The 25,475-nt window shown below is 43.1% G+C and overlaps 2 protein-coding genes across 5 annotated transcripts in view; both read right to left on the reverse strand.

Moving 5' to 3' along the window:
* Nucleotides 1-25,475, reverse strand: part of LOC128737654 (toll-like receptor 7) — a 116,913-nt gene that overhangs the window by 82,019 nt on the left and 9,419 nt on the right. The window lies entirely within an intron of this gene.
* The window catches only part of LOC128737655 (craniofacial development protein 2-like), a 90,704-nt gene continuing 69,350 nt past the window's right edge, over nt 4,122-25,475 (reverse strand). For 2 of the 3 annotated variants that reach the window (XM_053832331.1, XM_053832333.1), the window contains exon 3: nt 4,122-7,987. In XM_053832331.1, the coding sequence (XP_053688306.1) occupies nt 4,933-5,859 (927 nt within the window). In that variant the 5' untranslated portion in view covers nt 5,860-7,987 and the 3' untranslated portion in view covers nt 4,122-4,932. The remainder of the gene's footprint in view (nt 7,988-25,475) is intronic. The other variant, XM_053832332.1, reaches the window with a different exon arrangement.

Raw genomic sequence — 25,475 nt, forward strand, 5'->3', positions numbered from 1 at the left:
AAGGATAACCCTTCTTGCTACTTGGACAGGCCTTGCTTCCGTTTTGATTAATTATTCCGCTATCAGTAAATACCGATCTCCCTGTGACTGCACGCCCACCAGGAGTTCCGCTCATCGACTGGTCTTTGCGGCGGCGTTTTCTTTAATCCAATTATTCACTTTGCAGCAGGCATCTGATCCCCTGGCAATCACTCGTTCGACCCGAAGATCGTAGATTTTCCACGCACCCCCAAACAGACAACCGCTTGCCGTGAAACCGCTCGATGTTGATGGCTGATAGCGAAGAGATGTTAATATGTGGAAATGTTTACCCTTTCAAACTCATGCCTACTGATAGGCATCTTCCGCCCTATGCCGTATGTCATCGGCAGCAGTACCATCACTTCGTACGATTCGTTCAGCAGAGGTTCGCCGCGGGGACCCACTCACTGTTGCCGTCACCTGCTCCATCTACCCGCTGCTGCTGGCTGCTATTGTATCGGGGAATTACAGCAGCAGCAGCAACAGCAGACTATCTCAAGAATGGCAACTACACGCTGGAAACCTTTAATCCCTTGTCATCGAACTGAACAAATTGGCTTAAATCGCATCGGTTTCCGTCACCCCGCGCACTTTTCAGCTTCTGTGGCATGTGATTTCAAGTGGTAAGTTATGGTTGCTGCCCGAACGCACATTAAGCCGAATGAAGGATTCCTCCGGCTGAGTTACAGGCAGATTGTTATTTTATTATTGTTTTAGCTAAATATAAACAAATAATTTCGAATAGTTTACTCAGCAGTCGTTAGTGAATACCAAGATTGTGAATGAGATAAACTCCAATAAAACTGCCTATTTGATATTATTTTTTACAGCAAATCGGCGAAGCCGGTTATCGAACATCCAACCAAAGACCCATTTCGACCCGGCAGACGGGAGCAATCTCATCATCGTCGCCCATCAGCGTTGCAACAGGCGAGAGAAGAGCCACGCTACGCCGGCCGGCCGAAGCGACCCGGAGGAGACCGCAGGAGAATTTAAATTAATCAATTTGTATCCTGCCGTTTTATGGCTGTTTTGAAAGAATTTCAAATTTAGATATTAAGAAGGCAAAAGGGGCTCTCCTTTGATTCGGAACTGAAGTGTATCGCGTTGTGCGCGATACCATTGTGCTTCGGTTCTTTTCTTCGGCCCGGCCACGCTGAGCAGCAGCTTTCCCATCGTAAAGCCGTGAAGAATGCAGGGCCCCTGGCGGAGCGCGACAGCGAATAGCAAGTAGCAACCGGCAGCGGCCGGACCGGAGCGATGTAACTTTGGCCGTTCCGCGATGTCATCGGATGATTATTTATATAGAATAATCGCAGGGAAATGGCTTGCTGTGCGCATCGGATGAAATATGTTAACGTATGATTTATCCAGCAGTTCGCGCTCTTGTTTAGGTTCGCGACTTCGAACAACCTTTGGTGTACGATACAGTCATTGACTCTGCGTGCTATCGACGGTGTTGAGATGGTTTAAGCTTTAACATTACCAACAGAATGAAAATAATAAAATGCCTTCATGTTGCGTTCAATAAGGGCTGATTATGTCCTTTGAACGATACAACATTTATGAAATTGAACAAATGAACAGTCAGTCCACAATCATGGGTCATTTTAGCTCTAGCTGCTAATTTCCGATTAAATATCACCTAATAATTATTCAAATTATTAGTTCTACCTATGAGTAACAATTTTGTCAATCAATTAGCATAACATTCATGCATTAATCGGCAGTTAAAGTTAAAATGACCCACAATTGTGTGTGACCCATGATTGTGGACTGACTGTACAAAGTTTGATATATTCTGCTAAAATTCAAGAGCAATATAAAAAATTATTGCAGCGAAATTCAGTCATTTGAAGATCAATATTTTTTTCGATTGTTGATATTTCATTAATATTTAAGTCCTTAGTTGTTTTGAAAACTCATTCTTACCTGACTCAAATTGATTCAGAATATTGATCCGCTTTACTCCAAGTTCAATCTAGATTTTGTTAAATGTGGTTTACTTAAAATTGTGGTAACTTACATGATGGATTTGATAATTTTATATAAGATAATAGTTATTTTGTCCGAATTTTCTCTAAACTTTACTTCCATTTTGGCTGGCAAAGAGTGAACATGTGCAAACCCAAGCAGCACCATTTGTTGCATGAAGGGTACACGCAACTATAATTGAAACATTCAAGTATGGTAAAAGTTCGCATCAGTTACCTTTATCGAACTGATATGCGATTGAAAAAGCGCAAGAGGTGGAGCCTATATGCAACCAATTGTTACACAGATGTTTTATGAAACATCAATGCGCGTTATCTATCCATTTGCGACTACGATACTAAAAGAGATTTTAAGCCTGTTCGCACACTTACGAAATCCTATGCCGCGTTGTCAAAACTTGCGTGAAAACAAAAACAAAAATACTTTCTTCTCTTTTTTCCTCGGACAAAAACCAAACAATTATGAGCAACTTTGTAATCGAGAATTATGCTCAGTGGGAACTTACTTATGTGTCCATGTCCGCCGGTCCGGCAGAACAAAGGGATGAAATCAGAGATCTCCACTGCTGACGGTTACCCGCCATGGCTTTTACCTGTCGCCAGGACAGGTTCTCGTCTACAGCCCGGATGTCGTTGGCTAGACTCCGTCGCCATGAGCCTCTGGGTCTGCCTCTTCTACGCTGTCCTTGTGGATTCCAGTCGAGTGCTTCTCTGCAAACCTCGTTCGCTCCTTTCCTCAAGGTGTGTCCGATCCACTTCCACCTACGTTCACGAATTTCTGTGGCTATCGGCCGTTGATGACACCGACGATGGAGTTCCTCATTGGATATCCAATTATCAGGTCACCAGGCACGAATAATGTATCGCAGGCACCGGTTAATAAATACCTGCAGTTTTTGCGTTGTCTCCGCTGAGACACACCACGTTTCGCAGGCATACAGCAGTACGGATTTAACGTTTGAATTAAAATTCGGGTTTTCGTACGTAGAGTGATCTGGTTTGAGCACCAAATGTTTCACAGACCTGCAAAGGCACCCCTGGCCTTCCTGATCCGTGTGGCTATATCAGTCTTGGTACCACCATCGGGCGTTGTTTGGCTACCAAGATATTGAAAGGCGTCTACCTGCTCAACTTGTTGTCTCGCTACTGTGAAGTTGGTGGAATTGTCAGTGTTCACTGACTTAGTTTTCGCTACATTGACTGTGAGACCTGCTGCCCGGGAGCTCTCGCAGAGGTAACTTGCTCTGCATATCATTTCGGCGTTGTGCGAGCAAGACAATGTCGTCGGCTAGGTCGAGGTCATTTAGCTGCGCCCTCGTTAGAGGATTCCAAGGCAATCCTCGATTTGGTCTACTGTCAATTGCTCCAACTAATAGCTCATCCATAACGATGAGAAACAGAAGCGGTGATAAAATGCAGCCCTGTCTCACGCCAGCAGTAACCCTTATGGGGTCGGACAAGACGCCGTCGTGCAAAACTTTGCACGAGAATGCCTCGTACTAAGCCTCGATGAGATGAACTAGCTTATCTGAAACTCCTCTACGCCTAAGTGCGCCCCAGATGTTTTCGTGGTTGAGTCGGTCGAACGCCTTTTCGAAGTCAACGAACACCAGCAGAAGAGAGTCCGGAAATTCGTTGATCTGCTCCAATATAATGCGGAGCGTTGTGATATGGTCTACACATGATCGGCCAGCACGGAATCCAGCTTGCTGCCGCCGGAGAGTAGCGTCGATCTTCTCCTGGATCCGGTTGAGGACTACCTTACAGAGTACTTTGAGAGTAATACAGAGCAACGTGATGCCACGCCAGTTACCGCATTCCGTTAGGTCTCCTTTGGGACATTGACCAATATGCCCTGCATCCAGTCCACCGGAAAAGTTGCGGTTTCCCAAATATTGCTGAAAAGCTGATACATCATCTGGGCTGACAAAGATGGGTCAGCATTGAGCATTTCGGCTGAAACACGATCTATCCCTGGCGCTCTATTGGATTTCATACTCTTGATGGATGCTACAATTTCATCCAGCGATGGCGCCTCCGAGTTGACGCGATTAATTCGACGACCTGTAGGCGTCATACGCTGCTGGTTTTGTTGGTCTCTGACATTTGAAACTCGGAAGAGTCAATGTACGGTACGGTCAATCAATAGCTAACCAGCTCTGTCCTTTAGCGGCATCTTTGTATTCATCCTGGCACCACTACCCAAGTAACACACAAAACAAGTTAGAAAATAATATTCGTGGAAAGTAGTCGCTTAAGAATACTATAAACGTACTGTGAAAACATATGTCGTTATTATTAAAGTTTTGAGATGTTTTGGGATAACATGAATTTATTTGACAGCTCATATCAGATATATAATGTTTGTTTTGTCAACATGTCAACACGAAGTTTTTATTATGTCTCCATTACTAAATTTAAACTACTGGAAGAACAAGTTGTAACTTATGCTATAATAACGTTTTAAATTGGTACGAAATAACCTGATACATACTTCTTTCAATACTTGTTTCATTAGACTTAATTTTTTTGCGCTTTTCAGGTAATAGATAAGTTCTGATATATGTAATATTATACTGTTCTATAACAAGCTGTGTTGCTTGGGTAAGGCGGCGAGAAATATCGTACAACAAACGGATATCACTATTGGCGGCGGCGGTTTCTCCTTGTTCGGCTAGGGAGTTAGTCCAGGCTCTCTTGTCCCGCCTACAAGTATGTTTAACAGCCCTCTCCAGTTCGGCGTATCGTTGACGGGCAGCTGTCTTAGTCGATCTGGTCCGCTGCTCGCTCAATACCGACTTTCGCCTCTCTACTCTCTACGCTCATCGATCTTCCTCCAAGTTTCATCCGAAATCCACTCCCTCCGCCTGCTGCGCGCTTTGCCGAGGGTTTCATCACTGGTCGTGATGAAGGCGTTCTAGATGCCGGTCCATTGCTCTTCGACGGTTCCACCAGGTGGCAGCTCCGAGGCTCGAGATTCAAGTTGTTCGACAAAGGCCCTTTTCACCTCAGAATTCTCCAATCGGCGGACGTCGTAGCGGCATCCAACTTTTTCCTCCCGTCGTTGGACACGTGCGACGCGCAGACGTATCTCAGCGATAACAAGCTGATGGTCGGATGCAATATCAGCGCTGCGTTTGTTGCGTACATCAAGAAGGCTCCTTCTCCATTTCCGGCTGATGCAGATGTGGTCGATTTGGTTTTCTGTTCGGCCGTCGCGGGAAACCCACGTGGCTTTATGTACTGGTCTGTGGGAAAAGAGCGATCCACCAATGACCATGTCGTTATTACCACAGAATTCTGTAAACAGCTCCCCGTTTTCGCTCATCTCTCCTAGACCATGGCGTCCCATGACGCGTTCAAGGTCCGCGTTGTTTGAGCCAATCTTCGCGTTGAAGTCGCCTATGTGAATTTGGATGTCCCCCTTCGGGATTTTCTCAACCACGCTGTTCAGCTGGCTGTAAAAGCTCTCTTTCTCCTGCAGGTCGGCAGCATCTGTTGGTGCATAGCACTGGATTGCCGTAAGGTTCCTAACCCGTGTTCTGAATCTGGCAACGATTATTCGCTCATTTATTGGTTCCCACTTCATCAGGGCCGCATGTGCCCCTGGGCTCAGTAGGAATCCAACTCCTCTTTCTCGAGTAGCATTTTCACCTCGTATGCCAGAGTAGAGCAAGACTTGCCCGGATGATGTCCTGTGTTCGCCAGTACCCGGCCAGCGGACCTTGCTCAGCCCCAGGATTTCAAGCTTCATGCGGCTAGCTTCCCTTGCGAGTTGAGCCAGCTTGCCCTGCCGGGCAAGGGTCAGTATATTCCATGTTCCGATTCGTGTCCGTGTTTTCATGCTAAAGGTTGTTGCCAATAATCCGGAGAGATTTCTTCTTTCATTTTCGGTAACTTTTTGTCTGTTCTGGTACAGTAGGCTGTTAACCTAAGATCCTTATCCCGCTGATGGGGCTGCCATCTTAATGTGGGCGGGAGCCACTGTGCCCCCTTTCCTGTAAGCATACGACAACCGAAGTTGCGTACCCCAGCCGGCACCTCGTGGAGGTAGGAATAGGAGTTAATGAACAGAGGTTATGGAATGCACATGCTCACCCTTTGCCAGCCTCAGCGGGAACCGGGAAACAAATTTCCTCTCTGGTCTCCAAGACGAAAATTATTTACATTAATATCTTTAATGCGAAACAAAACTTTAGTTTTTTGGGCCTATTATGAGCTAATCTTCATGCCATTCAAAATTTATCGTGAAAAATATAATTTTGCTTTGTATTATTTGACGCGCCTCGTGAAAATGATTAATTTGTTAATTTTCAAGTTTAAAGTATTAAACCAGCCAGATTAAGAATTCGTTTACGATGGAAAAATGCGGTGTAAAATCGAACTACATACTGTAATCAAATAATATTTTAGTAAATGCCATGGATTCCTGATGAATGTTCGTGTCCGTATTGTTATTGTTATTGTTAAAATAAAAACATTTCTTCGTTGAAAAATATGTTTTTCATAAAAATATGGCGGAATATGATGTTACATTGATTGTATTTGTTTGGTTACATTTTATTTAAAAATATGCCGTAATCAACATGATGCAACATCATGTGACATTATTGTTTAGCAATGACATTATAATAACACGATGTTGCGGTGAAGTTTCATGTTACTAGATATAAACTAATATATTTGTGACAGCCAGTATAAGTATTGGATAACCTGAATCTAACGTATGAATAACATGACGTTGCATATTTGTTGCGTGTTTCAATACTGTAACCGGTGAAGTTTTTTGCAATTTAAACAAGACTTAATAGCAACATGGAAGATGTTGCAAGTGCTGCTCGGGAATTTAATACCTCTATTGGTGAATGACCAACTAGTTAAAACCACATTAAAATTTAAAAATAAATAATAATACCTCTATCGCATTTCCACGTAGTGCCGGGAAGGGCGAACCGCGACTTCCACCAGCGTCTAAGATGGCAGCCAAAGACCTTAGACTAACAACCTACTGGACCAGAAAATTTGGCAAGTTACCGAAAATGAATGAATGAAAACACGAACACGAATCGGAACATGTAGTATAATGATTCTTGTCCATTAACTGGATTAACTTACATGGAGAGCTAGTCGCCTAATGCTTGAACTGCTAAGGTTGATCGTGGTCCACTGGCAGGGTACCTGCGAGCACAAGACATCATTCGGGCAAGTTTTGCTCTACTCTGGCATACAAAATGACATTGCTACTCGAGAGATAGGAGTTGGATTTCTACTGACCCCAGGGGCACGTGCGGCCCTGCTGAAATGAACACCGATAAACGAAAGAATAATTGTGGGCATAGTTAGAACACGGGTTAGAAACTGTACAGCAACAGATGATGCCGGCCTGCAGGAGAAAGAGAGTTACAGTTAGCTGAACAGTACAGTGGACAAAATCCCGGTGGGAAACATTTAAATCCACTTGGGCGACTTTAACGCGTCATGAGACGTCATAACCTAGGAGAGATGAGTAGAAATGGGGCCCTGTTTATAGAGTTATATGGTAATAACAACATGATCCCATAGCCCAGCACCTAAGCTCACGTGGGCTTCCCGCAATGGCCGAGCAAAAAACCAAATTGAACACATCTACATACGCCAAAAGTTGAGGAGTCTTCTTGATGTACCCAACAAGCGCAGCACCGATATTCACTATCAGCTTGTTATCGCTGAGATACGTTTACACGTCGCACGTGTCTAGCGAAAAGAGGAGAAAGTTGAATGTCGTTACGACGACCGGCGATCAGAGAATCCCAGCCGTCGAAGAGCAATGGACCACCTTCGAACGGCGCCTCATGTCCACTGACGAACCCCTCGGGAAAGTGCGTAGCGATTTCGGATGAAACTTTGAGCAATATCAACGAGCGGAGAACATTGCATAGCATATTTAGCATAGTTTAACTGCCCGTGAGTTGCCCGCGATTGATCTGGATCAGCTGAAATTGCCATCAGAATAATTTTTATAACAATTTTGCAATTAACGGAGGGAACGGTAGAAGAAAGTTATGAAACACAGAGTAGATAGGATTCAACAGATTTCGATCAAGCATGAAGGCTAAAGAGCGGAAGGTGAGGTAAGGGAGAGTCATTGAAGCAATTGTTTAGAAGTTGTGCACCGTAATCTTTTATCCAAGCAAGGGGATTTGTAGATGTTCTATCTGTAATCACTGTAATTACAAGCTGTAATAGAAGCATTACTACCAGATTCGAACCCACAGTGCTTCGAGGCCTTGTCGCTCGCAGGTAGTGTATTACTGTTCGGTCGACAGTACTCTCGGAAAAGCTCACAGAGCAAGAGACCGTGGATCTAAGATCACTTGGTCGGTTTGCGCTGAGTAATCGGAGTGGTTACGCGGGGTATGAAATGGGGAAGATAAATGTGGAACGTCCAATATAGCTCTAGCTATCCCAAGCCCCTACCTAGCGCCTCCACGTGGCCACCCCAGGTAACGCTCTATTGAGTAACCAAGCTAGGAGGTGCGATACTGGGTGGTTCCCGGCTGCCTGGTCTCAAATCTGGTTTGGGTTTGGATCTGGTTTTGGGCAGACGGCGGAGCCATACGACCTTGCTAATAGGTAAGCATAATATAAGTTCTTTTAATTATATTTTTCGTTTTAGCATCATGCGCCTCCTGCTATATAGTGAAAACTTTGGCCAAAACGAGTTTTAATACTGCACATGGATACCAGAAGAAAAAATTAAATTAATTATTAGAAGCACTTATGGAAACTCAAAGGACGCAACTCTGTTCCATTCGCGGGACTGATTGTTCTATTTTTACCCATATATACCACATTTCCTAAATAAACTAGAATCGGGAAGAGGGAGGGATCATCAGAGCACTTGTTTGAAGCGGTGTGCCTAGGGAGAGTAAAACAGTTAACTTTCTAGGGTTAATCTTGGCCCGATTAACAACACATCGTGGATAATGAGCGGGCGCTTCTCCCACCTGCTGGAGTAATTCTGCATTAAGACGGTTTATTCAACGATTGACTCAGGCGACTTAGCCCTTGGAAGGATATCTTCTAAATCCCTGGTACGTGTAAGTGATGTTGCTTATCGACCAATTCCCTATTGGTCTTTCATACAAGAGTTAGGAAGCATGACCAATCGTTGAATATGTTCAACTCTTTGACATGACAGGCTCATTGCTATGAACGGATGTTCTGCTAAGGCAGGTGGTAGTACCATATATTCATATATTCAGTAATCGGAGTGGCTACGCGGACAAAATGTGCAACCACCATTGGATTCCTAGGTTGTTCGGGCCTTAGCCTCTTGTCTAGCAACTCCAGCCTCCTCGACGTACCAACCGGAATACGAGTAACCTTAGCGGATGGGCGGCTCTTGCTGGCTTGACGATTCCTCAACTAATTGAGTGGTTGTACTCCAGATTAGGGTAGTTGAGGACAGCATCTGATCCGTAGCGGGTAGCTGAATTAAGAATGTGTTGTCTCGGCACTACACTTGATATGCTAGCCGCATCACAACATTCCCTTGCGTGGCCCTAGTAATGCAACCTACCTAAACCTTTCTACTACAAAAAATTAGGAAAATTCGACAAAGTCGACGAAATACGGACAGTGCATAGATTCTTAGTACCGCAGACCGCTGAGATTCGTGCGTGGCGACAGGGTTCTGCTTGTTCAGTTACCCCGAAAGTTTAGAATCGTGGCACTGCAGGAGATCTGTCGCTAAGGCGAGAAGGTATGGAAGATGCGTAGTAGCACGGCCCAATTTTACCAGAGTGGTGAAGCGACCACCGAACTGAGAACGGGTTTTGTAATGATGGACAGAATTCAAGATCACACTACCTAAAAAGGGTACCAGCTCGATAGAATCATCGAGTTCGCGCCAGGTCGCGGCAATTTTTCCAAGGACCTGAAGCAGAGCTTGCTGATGATTCGGAGAACCTTGTGTGCAGCAACCAACACGCACAACGACCTCGTGGCGCATGCAGGAGAGGTGAAGAAGGGGACCGTGAAAGCGTCAAAGTCAATACAGATGGATGCCTGCGTGCTCGTTGACGGGCAGCGCTACCAGCAGCGGTAAAGCATCCGCCAAGCGTCTGAGACAGTCCCCGGGGGTGGCACCCCTAGCGGACCAAAAAAAAACGCCTGATTGCTAAAAGCTCCCATGCTAGCGGGTTCCGATCAAACGATCAACCAGTGGGTAATACCAAGAGGGGTGGCTCGTGGACCGAGGTTCCGCACACAAGTCGGTAGCGGAAGGAGTGCTCGGGGAGGTAGTGCAGACACGTGCTCTCACACCAGAAACGACTCTCTAGCTTAAGAACCTGGATGAAATCATCGAAGTATGCGAGTTCGTACAAGCTCTCAAAGAGCAAAGTGAAGTGGTGGTGCTAACCGAGGCGGTTCGCCTACGCAAAGGTCCCAAGAAAGGAGCCAATTGTGCAGGAGATGTGGCAGTGCTGGCCATAAAGCGAGGGACCGCGCGGAGCCTCCTGAATGCACGGCTCAGCAGCTGTTACACAAAGGAATTTCTGAGTCGATAACGGACATTGTCATCATCTCAGACCCATATCGCGTCCCTGCCGGAAACAGCAACTGAGTCTCGGATAGGTCGACGGCGGCCGCTATATGGACAACAAGCAGGTTCCCGGTTCAAGAGGTTGTGTAAACTGCAGACAAGGGATTTCCGGTTGCTAAAGTGGGTGAAGTGTTTTATTGCAGGTGTTACGCTCCGCCGAATCGGTTTATCGAGCGGTTTACGCGGATGGTAGACCGAGTATCAGTTGTGCTGATGTCTAAGGCCGGTGGCTGTGGCGGGCGACTTCGACGCTTAGACGGTAGAGTGAGGAAGCCGTCGCACGAACCCTAAGGGTCGGATTTTGCTTGAAGCTCTGGCAAAGCTCAACGTATATCTAGCCAACGTAGGCACCGTAAGTACCTCCAGTAGGAATCATCGACGTGACATTCGGCAGTTCTGGTCTGATAGGAGACTGGAGGGTAGACAATGGTTACACTCACAGTGACCATCAGGTGGTCAGCTGTGGCGTCGGTCAGATAACGAGACGGCAGGCGGTGGGTAGAGCCGACACTCCAAACACCCGTGGATGGAAGACATCATACTTCGATTCCGAAGTTTTTGTGGAAGCGATCCGGAGAAAGTGCGGTGACCGCGGTATGCCCGATCCGAACGCTGATCATTTGGCTGTGGTACTGTTGCGAGCATGTGACGTTACCAAACCTAAGAAAGGCCAACCTAGGTATGAGAGGTCACCGGTTGTTTATTTGTGGAACTCCGTGGAGTGTGCTTTCGTGCGAGAAAAATCATGCAGAGAACTCGTTCGCACGAAAGTAAGGCTGAACGTCGAGCAGCACTTGTTGGTGCACGCGCAGTACTTAAGAGTGGGATAAAACCTAGTAAACGAGTCTGCTTTGAAAGCTTATGTACTAGTGCCAATGCGAACCCGTGGGGGAATGCCTACGCGGTCGTAATGACAAAGACCAAGAGCGTAACGGCACCCGCAGAGCGATCGCCAGAGATGCTGGAGCGGATCATCGACGGCATCTTTCCGTATCTCAGACCATAGCGTAAGATTCCTGCCGCACACCCAAAGTAACGTGGGCGACGGCAGTTTAGAGGTCGGGCAGGAAGCGACGGTTACGAACGAGGAGCTCATTGAGATCGCTAAATCCCTAAAGGTGAGCAAGGCACTGGTGCCAGACGGAATCCCGAATTTGTCCATTAAAGTGACTATTTTGGAGGCTCCCGAATTGTTCGGGGCAGTACTGAGAAGATGCCTGGAAGATGGCCACTTCCCAGACAGACGAGAGCGACAGAATTTGGTCCTATTGCCGAAGCCGGGAAAACCTCCGGCTGTCCCCTCGTCATGTAGGCCGATCTGTCTGCTCGATACTGCTGGCAATGGTTATCCTTAACAAACTCGTACAGCACACTGAGGGTACAAACGGTTTGTCAAGGAACTAATTCAGCTTCCGAAAAGCAAATCTACGGTGGATGCCATTTTATCTGTCATTAAAACTTCCGAGGTGGCAATCCAGCGGATGAGTAACCGCTATTGCGCAGTTATCACGATCGACGTGAGAAATGCGTTTAATAGCGCTAGTTGGGACTCCATAGCCAACTCGCTTCGGAACGTTCATGTGCCGGTGTCGCTGTTTGTCTGGAAATAATTTTCCAGATTCATGTGCTATGCTACAACACGAAGGAGAGTCAGAAGTGCGCTCCAATCACTGCAGAGGTTCTCCATACTAGGCCCGGTGTTGCAGAACGTCATGTATGACGAGGTGATGAAGCTAAAGTTCCCGGTAGGGGTTGTGATTGTCGGCTTTGCGTACGACATCACCTTGGAAGTCTACAGTAAATCTATCAGAGAGGTTGAATTGACGGCCGCCCACTCTATAAGCATTGTTGAAGATTGGATACGCTCCAGGAAACTGGACCCAGCGCATCATAAAACGGAGGTTATCGTGGTGAACAACGGAGTGACAAACAGCAGAACATGCTTTTTCATATGCCCTCGTTTTGTGGGCGCGAGAAGCAACATGATGGTGGACAGCATAATAAAACATAAGTGGACAGGACATTACTTCGGATAATTTAGTCCGACGCTGTCTCAAAAGTGGACTAAATATAAAAGGTTGCGAAATGACAGCGGTTTCTGGCTGCGTTCATACTTTGTGGGACATCATTTATCACTATTATTCTTGTTTGGATAATAATGAATGATACAATATAAAATTCTAACTGAAAATAATATTACGTACACTAAGCTCAAAGAAAATGTGTACGTTTTAAGATAAACATATTGATGTACATACAGTTTAAAATTGTGCTAATATCTTTACTGTACTCGAGGGGTCAATCAGTTCATAAACGTACCCGACAATTTCTGATGTATGCATAAAAAGTTGACAAATTTTCAGCACGTGTCTATAGATAAAAACCATAAACGAATTCACATTCTCGGCCAACAAAGTGTCTAGTTCTGTTGCCTTTCCACGTTTCACATATCAGTGAGGTTAGTTCATCTCACACTCGCTTGTGGCAGAAATTTGGTTTCCCGCCCCATTTAGCAGCAGATGTACGATGTCTCGTTCAGTTTGTCAAATTTTCGTCCTCTCGTGACTTTGTTAGGACAAAAGTTCCAGCTAGAAATCTGTTGATTTCTTCACATACATATGCTATGCTCCGGTGCGTTATCGCGTTTCTCTGCGTATGACTGTCCTGTCCGTCCGTCGGAAACATCCCAAACCTCTGTGGGGGAATTGAGAATACTTGTTATCATTATTACTATTCTAATAGCCCGGAGTATCCCTGTGATGGAAAAGTCACATTCCCAAACCACAATTCGGAAAAACCATCCCAGAACAAGTGGTCAACAGTCGAGTTATCGCATTCGTTTGACCAGTTATGTGTGCTCTGCAACATGTGTACGACTTTTGCTTTATGCTGATCCGTCCTTTGGTGGCCATGGCGTGCCTCGGAGGATGAAACCGCTCCATGAAAAATAACCGTCCATTGTTTACATAACGCATTAACGACGAAACAAATGCTTTAGGGTGGAGTGGGATAAAATGTGCTTCTACTAAGAAACACCTACCTTACATTTGAATCAAAACGATTTTAACATAATTGAAATAAATTAGAACGCTGCATTTTACACCGTTTCCCTCCTAGACTCCCGCTAGACCAAAAGACGTTGGTGAGCCTTCCGGGTCGTAAGTAACAATCCCGACGCTGTAAATTGCTGACCACTGGACAATGAAGCGTGTTAGTAAAATTTAGTTAGGGGGTGTACACCCGAGTGGGCGGAGTAGGGTAATAAAGTAGTCAGCGACAAATGGAGGGCCAACAAATCACAAACGACTTGTCACCACTACTGGCTGAAGATGGAAATGTGTATGAGTTCGTTTGCAAGATTTGGACTTGCTCGTAATACAACATGACTGGACGAAGGATTTAACAAAATTTAAAATGACAGTTTCTACACATCTTTTGTGTTATTAACACATTGTCTGTATTTTGCTCATTACCTTTTTTATAACTGTTTATAATCTCCCATTTTTTCAGCGAAATCAAATTAGCTTTAGGCTTGTGAAAGAAAGCGTCAGACTGCAACTGAGCAATGTGTCCCATTGTCTATTATTAATTACGAGAAGGAAAATTCATACCACAACAGTATTTTCACCCCATGACTTATGTCGACACGGCTGTACCGGGTCTGACGGTATCCTTCTGCTCTTTTATATCGCGGATGAAAATTGTTAGTCTGCGAATTCAAATTCTCGTCGCGCGAGAATTCGTATTCATACAAGCAGGGTGTGTGAAAAGCACTCGCCGCAAGAAAAGCGCAATAACGCAGCTTTCACTACGATGATAAAGCTAGAACACAGTCTCACAGTTTCACAGTGGATTGCAATGAATTATAGGGAAGGCTTGCACCGGCTATTGCAGCTAAAGTCAGTAGATGTCGAATGCATGGAACGGATGTGCAATAGGTTGGAAATAAAAATAATTTAATATGGTGCACACATCCCAATTCGATGGATTAGCTTTCGTGTGAGCAATTGGAAACATATACACTACTATTTTCCGACTTGGTTGATTATTTTTGGTGAAATAAGAAAAATCGTAATTTACCGAAAATAATCGATCAAATTGAAAGATATTTACGTTAACTTAAAACCAAAAGGTATGAAATTAAATATGTCAATTAATATGTTTTATATGCATAGTTTTAATCTTCACGAAAGCCTGAAACAAGTGTGACTGCTCTCCTGCAGGCTGAATACGACCCAGACGATGTCAATTCTGCTAAGTGACAGTACTTCAGCAATACTGCACTCACCGGTGCACATTGCATTCGTATATACGGCATCACACACGCTATGCACTGCTGGCAGTTTTAATTTCATTTAATTTAATTACGCCATGGACATTAATTTTCATATTAAATTAGTTACATTATTTGAACAATTTATTTATTCCAGGTCGCGTCTGTGTTTGTTCGCACTCACATTCGTCAAGTTGGGATGGGCAATTCAGGCTGAGCTGTGGTCACTGAGAACACCGGCCGGCCGGTCCGGTCCAGCCCGCCTGAAACTGGAAGGTTGCACATTTTTGAACTTGGTCCTGTTTGCATCATTGCAATCGTAAGTGAGGTGGAAATTTCCCCTTGTACACAAATCGGTTCCTGCTATACAACTGCAGGCAGTGGTCAGGGCACAAATTTCCATGAATAATTTCTGCTAGACTGCGGATTTGGGTTCTAGCGTTCAGAGAGCATGGCCGACCCGGCTCTAGGGCACACCGGGACCGCTCAACCGACAATGGCGGATAGGGGAAATCTGGCCAAATATCGAAACAACCCCCGAAATGGACTAAACGACGACGTCGTGGTGGCAACCGATTTGGTTTTTGGCGGAAGCGGTCATGCAGTGCTTTGCCGTTTTTCTGTTTACTTATTCATTTTCAACAACTGGACTGAATTATAGAAGCGGGCGCATTATAATCATTGGCGGAACTAGCGTTCATTTCTAGGGGGGGCTATAGCCCCCGGAATTTTTTTCAACCGTTTTATTTCATCGGCATATTAAAATTTAATGCACATTAATGCCTGGAATCTTATAACAGTCATGCAAATAAACTTTACTCTGAAGTTTTTCGTATCTATAGTTGTCTAACTATTGGTTTTTCAAAAATTAAAAAACTTAGTCAATTTTTCTAGGGGGGGCTAAATATTTTCTAGGGAGGGCTTAGCCCCCCCTAGCCCCCCCCTAGTTCCGCCAATGATTATAATGAACAGGAGGAGGAATGATATGGAAAAAATGGAAAATATTTTATGGATATGGTGGTAATAAAGGTACGGTCCAGCACTGTCTCCCTTGCCTGGGTTTAATTTCAGTACTGGTAGCTGTTCATATGCTACCCACTCTTGACGGGGAGGATTTGCTGCGGATATTTTTTATTTTTGCGGCATGCATAAATACCTGGCATGAATTTGTAAATGTCATCCAGCGTTTCTGAATTATTAATGCAGGTTAAGCTGGGAATAAAACAACACTGGTGTGAAATTTAAGTTTAAAATCTCAAGATTATTCCTTGTGGAAAGCAGTGTAACGGCTTTGCGTATTCGCACAAACTGTATCGATAAACGGATTTTATGATATGTGCTTAAAACCCCTAAAAGGGGTACAGTTGTTTTTCTCCATATCTACCAATGTCCCAAGGCTAGATTCAATTAATTGATGTCTATTAAAAATTCTAATAAACCGATAAAACAATGGCCTGCAATCGTACGGCATCTTTATCTTCTCGGGTATCGGATTCCCATGGATATTCCTTCGATTTGTTTAAAGAAATTATCCAGAAATGTTAAGTAGTTTTTCTCCATAGAACTTATATTAACGCTAGGAAAAAGTCTCACAAAATAAACCACTATCATATTACTCAAAAAAATTTCAACGAAAACTTTAACGGTTTTAACAGGTCAGCTGGGAAATTTCTTTGGCAAAAAATAAAATTCCTTGACTAAATATTCTACAAGGTTCCATTCAGGCCGGATTTTGCCCGGATCAACGCCATTCCACTAGTCAGCTAGATTGAAAGAATATTTGAACGTAGGACTACATTACTGTACTGGGTACGCCGTGTGTCCACCTGGTCTAGCCATCTTGCTCGCTGCGCCCCTAGTCGTCATGTTCCTACTGTTGAAGCGAACACCATCTTTACAGGGTAGTTATCCGGCATTCTTGCAACATATCCTGCCCATCGTATTCGTCCAGATTTAGCTACCTTTTGAATACTGGGTTCACCATAGAGCTGCGCGTGCTCATGGTTCATCTCGATATTCCGTCCTCCAATAGGCCGCCATAGATCGTTCTTAGCACTCGTCTTTCGAAAACTTCTGGCACTCGGAGATCCTCATCGATCATTGTTCACGTTTCATGCCCACAGAGAACAATCGGTCTAATGAGCGCTTTGTACAGGGTACATTTTGTGCGGGGGCTTGGTCTGCCTGTGAAACCCATAGTAAGCACGACTTCCGCTGATAGTACTCCTCTGAATCTCAGGGCTGGAGTCATTATCCACCGTTACCAGTGAGCCATGATAGATAAATTCGACAACTAGCTCAAACTCGTCAACAAAGCAGGCTTTGCTTGCACATTTGAAAGATCATGCCCCGCGAGTTGATAGCCGTTCATTTCAAAACATTTTGCAGCACTATGTGGAATAGCGACCATCGCCTCGATAATTCGTCCAACAATAATCGACAATAGCGACCACCAAACGAACTCGACAATCCGACGAAATCCGAACACACCACTGCACTGTGTACAATCCATATCGTAGACTGAATCAGTACTATGTGGTTCCTGGGAAAGCCGTTTTTGTCCATGATTCTCCATCGTTCTTTTCGGTAGATGGTGTCAAATGCAGCTTTGAAACAAATGGTGGCTGGGGATTCTGCATTTACTGGCTTTCTGCGCGTGATTGGTGATAGTCGGTTGAAAATGATTTAGGACAGTAGGCGGCATTGAGAACGGTGAACACAATTCAAGTGTTCATAAAATTGCGTTTCTAAAAACGAAGCATCTGCTCCAAATCCGCACACTCCAGCTCTTCCAGTCAGCGCTTTTGCTCTCGGAATGGCGTCCGCTGACGTTTGGTATTTGGGTGTTGTCCAAGCTAGTAGTCGTAACAATGCGTCCGTGTCAATGAAGCGCAAATCCTTAGGTACCCGAAGCAAAATGTATAACGTGGCCCGAATGAGATTGCGTCGAACGTGAGTTCAAAAGGAACCGTTCGAGTGAAGTGGAGGAAAAGGCAACTTGAAATTTTACCGCATGCAGTGATCGAAGTGCCGGTCCTTGAAGACGCCACGTGACGCTAATGAAGCCGCTAGATGGCAATTTTGTATAGTTTCGCTTAGGTCGGGTGCACCCGCCAAAACTCACATGTTGTGGGGTGAGCTTGGTCAAACATAAACTGTTACCGCTTTCTCGGCCGTCCCCGAAACGTTCTGCGTTCGCTCCCGAGAGTGCAAGATTTGCCGTGTGACACTTGACTATCGGAATAAAATTCATAAAGTTAAATAAGGTATACCTAGCTGGACCGATTCAGATTCTTTTCACAGGAAGGATACCAACTGGACTTGCAGAGCAAGCAGTCTCATCCGGGCAAACCAAATCTTGGCGGTAGCCCCCGTAAGGAGTGGCGCTTAAGGTACGCGCTTCATCAGGATCGGTCCGCGACGGCTACGGTCTGTCGGGATAAGAACAGTAGTGTCTAAACGGACAATCGTGAGGTGACTGAAAGGCGAAAAACTGTGACGGCTGGGAAATAAATTTCACTGGTGTGACAAACGTGACAGAGATACAGTGGACCCCGTTCGTTTGAACGATTCCTCATGCAAACTAACGGGGTTACTTTTTAATTTGAACAACTGGTAACCCGAAATATGCTGAAACCTGTGTGAACTGGCCGCCCTGCTCTTTGTTATTGTTTTGGTGGTTTGTTTTAGTTGGCAGTTGCAAGTGCGAATATTGCATTTTCCGACCGGATTTCTCTCTTAATCGTTAGAAAAACGAAATGTGAACCCGATTAAACACGCAAACGAATCGTGTTTCTGTGCATTGTCTGCATAAACAAATGATGTCATGTTGAGAATGACATTTGAACCATTTTTAATTTGCATGTCGTACAAACCAACGGTGTTCAGATTAAAAATGGTCAAACGAACGGGGGTACCAACTACAACTATAGGCGATTTTAAGAACCAGCGCCTCTATGGTTCAAAGGTACAAGTACCAGCGAACCACATGCCCTGGCGGGTGTTGTGGGTTCGAATCCGGTTATAATCTCAGATTATAGCTTGGTTAGACTCATGCACCTTCTAGCATTGGACAAAAGGTAGGAGTCAAAACGACTACTTGTTAAGCGTAGCTACCAATATCCCCCCCATCCTCACCTTTCCGCTCTCCTCCCTCCTTCACTAAAAAAATTTTCATTTCTTTCCCCTACCGTCCCTTCATCAATAATTGTAGAACAATTGTTTCAAAAAAATATTAATATATATGTATAACCGCATTTCAAGGTCAAGACTAAAGACATGAGATTAGTCTATGAATTTAAGGACGCAATCAAACAGCTAACAACAAGAATTCGGCTGGGAAAGATAACATCAAAGCAAAGCTAATTAAGATAGGTACGAAAAAGCTGACCTCTTGTCTGCACCTACTGATTATAGCAAATTGTGATTATTAACTGTAAAAAAGTGAAATGGGGGAATGGAAGAATGGAGTTATCTGCCAATCTACAAGAAAGGCGGCGAGCTGAAATATTAGAACTATCGTGCAATCACAGTTTTCAATACCCAATATCCACTTTACTTCCAAAAAAATCCGCTGACTATCATCAGTTGCAATAAAATTTGTGGGAAGTATGAGCCGGTTTTTTTGCAAATATGCACAGGGAAAATATGCACTCTGCGGTAATTCATCTAAGAAGGCCGTCAACCTAAGCACTCTATTCAACTGCAAAGCTGCATATGATATAACCGACCGCAAAAAGCTGTTTTAAATTATAGACAAGAACAAGGGGCTGATCAGATTGATTAAATCTACGATGGATGGACAGATGGATCGTACACAATGCTGTGGGCAGATTTCGGGTGAATTGTCGAGTTCATTCGAATCACTCAAAGGGCTTAACCAAGGTAATGCTCTCTCATACCTTTTTTTTGTATTGTTTATGCAGGGAGAAAATCTTCATAGACAGCACCTGCACGGTGCCAAATAGGATTCACATGGTGCCAACATGCGCCTACCCACTAAAAACTATCCTGCTGCCCATTCCTGAACCCCTCCCGGAACTACCGTTAGGTTTTACTTCAGGAGGGCAGGGATGGCATGTTCACTGTGTTTCTACACGCGGGTGAACTACACCCGCTCTTTCCTGTGTGAATCACAGTTGGTCAGAGAAGTGAAATATTGAACCACACAGCGTCGGTGCAGCGTACTCAAAGGTGAGTGTGTTGTTTCTTCACACTCACACTTGTTAGTCTCCTCTTTTCCATCGTGTTTCGCTAGTTCGCACAGGAGAAGGTGCGCTGGCACAGCCAAAGCTGCGTAGATATCACACAAATGCAAGACGGCACGGAATAGAAAACATAGCAGTAGTATTCGCGTAGCGCTTGCTATGTTGCATAGATGATGTATTTCGTGTATATACTGCCGCTATTCGCATAACAGTCCCAGTTTCTATGCAGATGAAACTGTTATGTAAATAGCGGCAGTATAAATACGCAATACATCGTATACGCAACATTGCAAGCGCTACGTGAATACCCCTAGCATATTTTTCCGTTCGATGCAGCAAATGTGAGTTTGAATAAAATAGTATAAATTTTGTATAAGATATCTATCAATTCGAAACAAATAATCCTTGAAATAAACAGTAATTATATTTTGCAATTTATGGTGACAAGTACCAACTAATATTTTAGGGCTTCAGCATTGTCAGGATTTTGGTTGCAGTTGCAGCATACTGCATATACGAAGTTTAAGATAATTGAAAATATCCTATTTTCTTAATATTAGGCCAAAAATATAGACTTAGAGCGAATAGAGCGAGGGTGAGAGTCTCAATCTTTAGTCGAATGTGTTTTTTAAGGGGACATAAACGACTAAAAATGTGTGTGTGTGTGTGTGTGTGTGTGTGTGTGTGTGTGTGTGTGTGTGTGTGTGTGTGTGTGTGTGTGTGTGTGTGTGTGTGTGTGTGTGTGTGTGTGTGTGTGTGTGTGTGTGTGTGTGTGTGTGTGTGTGTGTGTGTGTGTGTGTGTGTGTGTGTGTGTGTGTGTGTGTGTGTGTGTGTGTGTGTGTGTGTGTGTGTGTGTGACGCTTGACTTTAGTTGTCTGTTTCTCGGATATGGCTTAACCAATTTGATCGCCGTTAAGCTTGTTTGAAAGGTGTTACTGCCTTGCAGATCACTATTGAATTGTTTTGCGGTCCGAGGTTTCGTTTAAAAGTTAGGCCATTGCAGATAATTTCAAAAGTTTTTGTCCCCCCCCCCCCCTTGGAAATTGGCTTGAAAAATCGTGGGGCAAAAAATAATTTGTAGGGTATGAGTTCATTTTTTTCATAAAATCAATTGTCTGTGGGCTCTACAGCCTGAAAAACTCGAAAAATAAGTGTACGAGTTGAGTTAATGCTTCTAGCACGAAACAAAAATGGAAATTCGAACAACGGAGTTTCAGAAAATCGGCCGAAAAATTTTTCTTTCGTTTTTTTTTATTCGAGCAAAAAAAATATTGATCTTAGGCATTTTTACCGATTTTCTGAAACTCCGTTGTTCGAATTTCTATTTCTGATTCGTGCTAGAAGCATTAACTCAACTCATACACTCATTTTTCGAGTTTTTCAGGCTGTAGAACTCAAAAATTTTTGAAATTATTTGCAATGGCCTTATTTGAAAAAAATCATACACAAAGTCATACACATAAGCATTCCAGTGCGGCGTAAAACAACCTCGCCGAATAAAACGCCGCTCCTGGAAAAACACGATTTTCAAACTTTATGTACCTTTTTCTCAGAAATTACACAACGTATGCAATTGACTTGTCTTGTGACAAACACCTTATGTTTGATAAATTAATATCCCACAAGCATTAGTTGAAGCATATACCTGAATGAACAAGAAAAAAGAAATTACATTGTGCTTAGCTGCGCGACTAACGGAGTGTTAACTAACACATTTATTTACAGGTTATCCCTATGGTTCAATTGCATTGAACACAAAAAAAATCAAAAAAATATGCATGGTGAAAGCTACGTCTAAGTATCCCCCGCGTCTCTGTGTGTCACCGTTGCTAATAGGAATGTTTTATAAAAAATAGTGAACTAGCGGACAATATTTTTTTTAATATTAACTATTATTACTATGTGATGCCGTGCAGTAATTTTAATTTTAATTTAATATGTATTTGTTGTTGAACATCACTTAAAAATGATTGCAAAAAAATTTATGTTGACCCCCTAAAATTGATTTTTGTTGAAAAATATATTTAACAATCAACATTTTTTTCTCAAACTGCATTATACGATGTAGGTTCACAAACTTCACTTTCCAAGTAAATATCATGGATCTTGTTTTATGACTTAGCTATTCCCGTTGACTCACTGTTGACTACTCTCGCCTACTGTTAGAATAATGTCAATGTTAATTAAGGTGCGACTTGTTCATTTTTGATCAATATTACTTCTGTTGCCATCCTAATATTTGTGGGGTGTGGCCAAAGTTTCTTGGAAACATCGGGCAAGATTAATGTTGGGAAAATTATAAAAACAAGTTACATGCTACATGTCAGTTTTTAGATAGTAGGTACCTACTTGCTAATACCGCGAAAATAGCTGTACAAAATCACGTCGGACTCGATTATTAACTAAATGTGTCGATTATACTACAACATGCAACATTGGTGTATTTTATTCATAATTAAATGTTTAGCCGTTAAAAATCAAATCAAAAATTATTTCGTATATGTCATAAACACCAATATCGAAACAATTATATAAATTACAATTACAATAAATTTTCATAGTGACTAAAGTTCTTAGCGATAATGAAATAGAGAAAAACTGCTAGCCTGATTTTTAGTTAAGTCCTGTAAACAAAAATAAAGAAGCGAGAGTTTGTTTCCTTATATGGTAGTTTGGAATAACCCACGCGGTTTTTACGTTGATGGCAACAATAGAACCTATTCGAAAATCGGGCCAGAATGGTATTCTAAGAGCGCGGACAACCAGGTGTGATTTGTAATACAGTAAGATTTCGAATTAGGCAACAACGGCGTATCGCCTATGTTGCCAAAATCGAAACCGTGCTAAAATCGAGTCCCTTTTTTGAAATGAAAAAATTGAATGTAAATGCGTTGGAAATAGACTAAATATTATTAATCAACGATTGCAACTATTTTATCTTTAAAAAGTCCGCTTAGAGCTATTTGTCCGGTGCAAGTAAGTTTTTGGCAATCTGCGGTAAGACGTAGTCCTACGGCAATAAAAATATGAAATATCTTCGAAATATGTTGTGGCTTTCGGGTTGATGTTTCTCGGTGAAAATTCAAATTTATAACTTTTCTAAACTACGTTTCGGCTTACTGTTTTTACTCAGCCATCATCAGATTCTTAAAATAAAACAATTTTCATTACACGTTTAAACAAAATACAAATCTTACGTACAAACAATATTTATAGTTAATTAGGAAACACTAAACTTTTGTTGTCCGCTGTTTCTTCTATGACGACGCTGTTCGCGTCGTGTGCGGTTCTCTTCTGTTTCGTTCGAATCTTCTTAGTTTGTTCAGGGCGCCGTCGTATGCATTGGAGAAGCTTAGTGCGTCCCGCTGTAAGTTTACTGTTTTCCCCTCGTGTAGTTTTATGTGTAGTGTTTCGGCGTTCAGTCGTTTAGCTTCGTTGCTCTCTCTCTCTAAGATGCCAGTCTCCGAGAATTTGAAAGCATGGCCATGTTCTACCGCATGTTGTGTGAGTCCGGTCATCGATGATTTCGTTCGGATTGAGTTCTGATGCTGCTGCAGACGTTTTTCCAGTGTCTGCGATGTTTGACCGATGTACACTTTATCATTACAACCACCACAGGGTACACTATACACCACGTTGGTTTGTTGCATTTTTGAAATTTTATCTTTCAGCTTTGAGAAAATAGTGTCTTTTATTTTATTGCAAGGTTTATGTGCAACTGTTACGTCATGTTTGTGTAGTACCTTGGCTACTTTCTCACTCATGCATGGGATGTACGGGAGCGATATGTATTTTTTAGGCTGTTCTTCGTTGTTGGCATTTTGTAGCGTGTTGTATAGTAAGTGTACTCTGTTGGTGAGTGTACGATTTATCAGCTGATCCGGATAGTTGTTTTTTCGTAGTGTGCTTTTAGCAGCCAATATGCTCTCGTGTCTCTTTTCTGGATCAGTCAGCTTCAGAGCGCGATCGACAAGTGCTGTCACTGTATTGACTTTGTGCGTGTGGGGGCTTTCTGAGTAGAAATCGAGATATCGTCCGTCCTTCTGTTTGGGATGCCATGTTTTCCCTATTTGATTATTTTTCCTTGTTAGGGTTAAATCTAAAAATCTTATGCACGAGTTTATTTCTTTTTCTACCGTGAATTGTAGAGTATCGTGGAACTTATTGAATTCGTTAAGGACGATATTTATCTCTTCCTCCTTTCCGATTAAAAAACAATCGTCCACATAGCGCCTATAAAATTCAATCGGGATGTTGTTTTCATTCAATGTCGTTAATGTAGCCTTTTCTAATTTTTCCATTATGATGTTTGCAACAACTGGAGAGAGAGGCGATCCCATAGGTACCCCCTGGACTTGAGAGAAAAACTTGTTGTTGTATTTGAAGAACGATGCATCTAACACTGTTTTCATGGCTGTTTTGAAGCTGTCCCACGGGATGGATGTGTGGTTTCGCAGTTCATTCCATTTTTCTTCCACACATTGGTATACATCATCAGTTGGAATGTTAGTGTAGAGCGAGACGACATCCAGGGAATACATCACGGTGCCGCCTGGGATCCGAAGTTTAGATATTTCTTCGGCAAATGCGAAGCTATTGCGAACATGGTACTCTGTTTTTCCAACCAGGTGTCCTAGAATTTCTGCCAGGTATTGTGCCATCCGATATGTAGCCGATCCTATCGTTGATACCACCGGTCTAAGTGGTCTTCCTAATTTATGAATTTTAGGTAGTCCATAAATCCTCGGTGGTTGGCAGTTGAAAATCTTTAGCTTGTTTTTAGTGTGTGTATCGATGTATTTTTGCTCCCACCAATATTGCACTATGCCGTTTAGTTTTTTGAGAGTTCGATTCGTCGGATTGTCCTTTAGAGGTTTGTAAGTGGTGATATCATTTACCATTTCAGTCATTTTCTGATGGTATTCTTGTGCAGATATCAGCACAATTTTTGACCCTTTATCGGCTTTTGTTACATATAGATCCGGATTTGCTTCGAGGAATTTTCGACTGTTGTGTATATCCTTCTGAATCCAATTATTTTCTTTGGTTCTTGACTGGCTCTGGTAGCTTATGTGGTTGGAAACGATGTTGGAGATTTCTGCACGGATGTTATCAGCTTCAGCCATCTTCTGTATGCCGGTTTCGACATCTGCGATGAATTTTACATACGGTGTTGAATGTTTGTTCTGGATGTTGAAATTTGGTCCTAGTTTTAGTGTTCTGGCGAGATATTCAGGAATTTCCACATCGGTGGTGTTTTCGATCCACTGCGGTTGTTGGTTTAGCTCCTCTATCTTTTTCATTTTTATAGTATTCATTTTTCTGATTTCTCTAGTTTTTGTTGTAGAGTAAACCTTCAACGTTTTGTTTGCCACCATCTTGTGTAGTTTTTC

This window comes from Sabethes cyaneus, chromosome 2, assembly GCF_943734655.1.
Source record: "Sabethes cyaneus chromosome 2, idSabCyanKW18_F2, whole genome shotgun sequence".
Classification (NCBI taxonomy): Eukaryota; Metazoa; Arthropoda; class Insecta; order Diptera; family Culicidae; genus Sabethes; species Sabethes cyaneus.